The 3,879-nt window shown below is 41.1% G+C and overlaps 1 protein-coding gene across 1 annotated transcript; it reads right to left on the reverse strand.

The window, feature by feature from the left end:
* Positions 1 to 3,467, reverse strand: LOC122067209. The gene is made up of 5 exons (XM_042631049.1): positions 3,094 to 3,467; positions 2,431 to 2,881; positions 1,315 to 2,295; positions 455 to 1,206; positions 1 to 336 (listed from the first exon to the last, which is right to left on the reverse strand). The coding sequence occupies exons 1-5, from the start codon at positions 3,205 to 3,207 to the stop codon at positions 283 to 285; spliced, it is 2,352 nt and encodes a 783-aa protein (XP_042486983.1). The 5' UTR covers positions 3,208 to 3,467; the 3' UTR covers positions 1 to 282.
* Between the last annotated feature and the right edge of the window lie 412 nt (positions 3,468 to 3,879).

A 3,879-nucleotide genomic window follows, 5' to 3' on the forward strand; every position in this document is an offset into this window, starting at 1 on the left:
TACCAAAGCTATTAAAGATTTTATTCATTGCATAAGGTTTGAGAAATATCATATGTAATTAGCTGAAACAAAGGGGGACCAAACCAAGGTTTAAAACCCCACAATCAAAACAAAATCCATAGATGTTGCCCATCATCATCCCCACAGTAAGCTGCCTCTCCATATCCCTCATGTAACTAGCCGAAACGAAAAGGGGACAAACCAAGGTTTAAACCCCACAATCAAAACAAAATCCATAGTTGTTGCCATCATCATCCCCACAGTGAGCAGCCTCTCCATCCCTCAATTTTTGTTCAGGGTCTGTAGAGCTGTTCTTTTATTTTCCACTTGTTTTTCCTGCCAAATATTATCGAAAACATGTTAGAAGAACAAACAAGAAAGGCTACAAAGAGAAGCTACTTATATCACCCGAGCAGTGAAGAACAAACAAGAAAGGCTACATTTTAACCCTCACCTTTTCTTTGATCATTTTTATCAGCTGCCTTTTACTCGTATTCTCGTATCCTTTTGGTAAACTTGCCGCATCTTTCTTCTTCTCCATTTCCACCTGAGCAGTGTCTGGGATGGCAATACTCAAGAATTCCAGTTTTTTGGAACTAATTTCATAGGTCTTCTCTTTGTTGCCCTCAGAGACCATGAGCCACGTTGGGGTGTTCTCTTTGTTGTCCTCAGAGATCATGAGACTTGTGGGGGTAGTCTGTTTCTTGTTCCCTGATTTCCTTGGTGTCTGCCTCGTCTTCAGTGATTTCTTTGCTGTTGAGGTTGGAGTGGCATTGTTTGCAGGAGATGGTAGAGAGATCTTACCCTCAAGATGCAAAATAGAACTGATAGCATCGACACTGTTTGCAGCAGTAGAATCAGTGACAGTAACATCTGCTGTCGCAACATGGGCGGCAACATTAAAATCTCTCTCTTGACTAGACTTTTCTTCTTGTTCAATATAAGAGAAGGGAGAAACAACACCACCTTTAGATTCATCATTATCAATTCCTGCATCGATGGTACCAGGCTCTTTAGCCTGATCACATTTCTCAGGCTCTTCACAGGATTTTTTTTCTCCCACTTCTTCAAAACCACTTCCTGCATTCATCTCAGTGCCATTCTCTGCAGTCTCATCAAAACACTCATTGGATTCATCAATAGAATGCTTTTCAATCGCCAGAACTTTAGTAGGATCTGGGTCGGCCACATTCTCCAGCTCTGGAACTGTGTTACATTACTCCAACAAATTCAGTTACATAGTTGATAAGATGAACGGATAATATTAACAAATAAGATAGAACAGATACTATTGACAAGAAACTGGGTTGGTACCTTCATTCATTTTCTGTTGCAGAACAGATACGGAATCATCAGTTTCTGATTGAAGAACAACCCTGGCAAGCTGATTAGTGACGTTCTCAATCTGGAGCACTAATTGACCAGCACTTTGATCACATTCTTTGCAGCCCCCTGTCACTGGGTTCTCTGTGGAACCAAGATGCAAACACCTTGTCACCAGGGGTTGGATTTCACTCGTTTTCTCTGGTGACAGATAAGAAATTTCTTCTGCTTCAGACAGAACCTCAACATTTACCTCACCAACATACTCATCTATTGCATCAAGTGTCAATCCACAATTGCATTCTTTGTTGCCAACGATCTCTGGATTTTCTGTGGGGCAAAGATTCAAACATGTTGTTTCCAGGGGCTGGATTTCATAAATATCACCTTCAGTTGATCCACAATCTGAAATCACCCCACTTTCATCAACGGCCAGATCCTCACCAGATTCTTTGTTTTCCTGGTTTTGAACCACAAATGTGTCTTCATCATCACCGTCAGAGCTTTCATCTACTTTGAGACTATCCATCCGTTGCTGCTCGTTTCCAATTAAATCTCCAACAACAAATTCCTTGTTTTTTGAAGAGTTGCTTCCCTTTGGCGAAGAAGTCTCTGCAACAGATTCTTTGCTTGGCGAGTTGCAGATTTTTCCGGTGGACATGTATTCTGGAACAAGGGTAGCACCATATTTATCCTCTTCTAGCCCCGTTTCTGATGGTCCATGAAGCTCCTTTTCATTCTCTGCTACCAGAGACCCACTTCCCTGAACCTCTGCAACCAGGGGTTCAGTAACATAAACATCATTATCAGTGACAGATTTATCCGCTTCTTCAATATTGGGCTTGCAGATTTCCTCTGATAAAGAGGATTCGGGCTGAGTGGTGTCGCTTGAATTCACCAGAGAGCTCTCCTCTCCACCGAAAGTCTCAGATCCATTGTTTAGAACCTCACCAGAAATCATACGGTCGGTTTCTGCAAGGGAAGTATCATCATCAGCTCCCCTAATGTGATAACCGATCTTGAAATTTCAAATATTTTTCAATTATTTTAAAAAAAGAAGGATTTAAATCTCAAATCTAAATCGCTAAGAGGGGCTATTGAGATTACCTTTGTATTTTCCGAGAACAGAGATTTCAGAACCCTCTGTTGATTGCTCCTTCTCCAAATCCTCTGCTTCTTCTTCAGACAATACTGCGATCTTTACGGCTTCTACTCTTCTTGATCCCTTCTTTTGAATCGATGTAGAAATCCTCTTATCAGACAACCTTGCAGATCTCCTCACACTATGAACAGGAACATCTGGGTATTCCTTTTGTATCGCTTCTTCTCCTCCTTCATTGTCTTCCTTCCTATGGGCTTCAATCTTCGACCGAACCGAAGTCGCTGCCGCTCTTCTGCGACCATTCCGAGTAACCGGTGTATCAGATGGCTCTGAAACATCCACTGTTTTTTGCCGAGTTGATGTTCTCCGAGTGGTGCGAGGAAGATCTGGTGAAAGGATCTCTGGTCTTTTGGGTGTGTCGGGGACCGGATCCAGGTTATCTGATAACCCTTCAACCTGCGATTGAAAAAAAAAATAGAAAACCGAAGAAACAATTAAAGAATATTTGAAAAAGATTTTATTGAAGACGACGAGATTTAAATCTGAAGGGCTTTGGGGTTATATTCTCCCTCTCCCTTCTTTAAATGCATTTATTATTCACCCCAAAAAAAAAAACTGAAAGACGACACAAAATCTGAAGGGCTTTTGAGGATTAGAGAAGGACATACGTGATCAAGAGCTTTCAATGCATCAGCCATAGCTACGTTGGTCAAGTTCGCAGGAATCTTGTTCCTCTTGCAGAGAGCTTGGAGTTCTCTCCTTGTAAGGCAGTGGAAATCCATTGCAACCTGTTGGAAAGATTGAGATTTCGTTGAAGATCAAGGAGAACGGAAACTGTTTACAGAAAACACCGTAGAGGATATTGCAGACTAAAGAAAGAGAGATTGTGAGGAGGGACGAGATGAAGAGATTATGTAAAGGGAAGGAGAGAGACGTTGGAATTTGTAGTCTCCTGTTCGAAAAATATGACCGTTAGACCATCGGTGGATGGAATTTGAAATTTAAATTTTATTCGAAAAAATTAATCAGCCGCCCCTTAATGGACTTTAGATTTGAATCGTAATATGAAAGAGATCCATGTAGGGTTTGGGCTTTCTCAACATCGCTCGCTGGTGTCTCTGAAATGGTGACATTGTTTTTAGGGTTTTTTTCCCTAAACTTAATCGATGAGGGTGGGGTCCTTATGTGGGTCCAACTATGTTTTTTTTCTTTTTGGTAGAAGGTCCAACCATGTTTTGTCACTTAGTAAATTGCGGGAGAGTCCAAATTCTGCAATAACTCTATTTTCTAGGAACTGTGGTGTGCAAAAAAAAAGAAAAAATGTTTGGTTAAGGCTATATGCCTATTTAACGCTAAATGGGCTTATGCTTAAAATTGTTCTTAAACAAGGGATGTGTATGACTATCATTCGGTTGGGATGGGCCAGTCTCTGTCAGGTCTAGTAGTCGGGTTTA

The sequence above is a fragment of the Macadamia integrifolia genome, unplaced genomic scaffold (genome assembly GCF_013358625.1).
Source record: "Macadamia integrifolia cultivar HAES 741 unplaced genomic scaffold, SCU_Mint_v3 scaffold2758, whole genome shotgun sequence".
Lineage (NCBI taxonomy): Eukaryota > Viridiplantae > Streptophyta > Magnoliopsida > Proteales > Proteaceae > Macadamia > Macadamia integrifolia.

Excerpts from the sequence above, each read along its gene's own strand:
- LOC122067209 (XM_042631049.1), bottom strand. The coding sequence starts at position 3,207 with ATGGATTTCCACTGCCTTACAAGGAGAGAACTCCAAGCTCTCTGCAAG. Across the intron at positions 2,882-3,093 it reads CATTGAAAGCTCTTGATCAC|GTTGAAGGGTTATCAGATAA; the intron begins GTATGTCCTTCT and ends TTTCAATCGCAG. Across the intron at positions 2,296-2,430 it reads TGTTCTCGGAAAATACAAAG|AAACCGACCGTATGATTTCT; the intron begins GTAATCTCAATA and ends CTTCCCTTGCAG.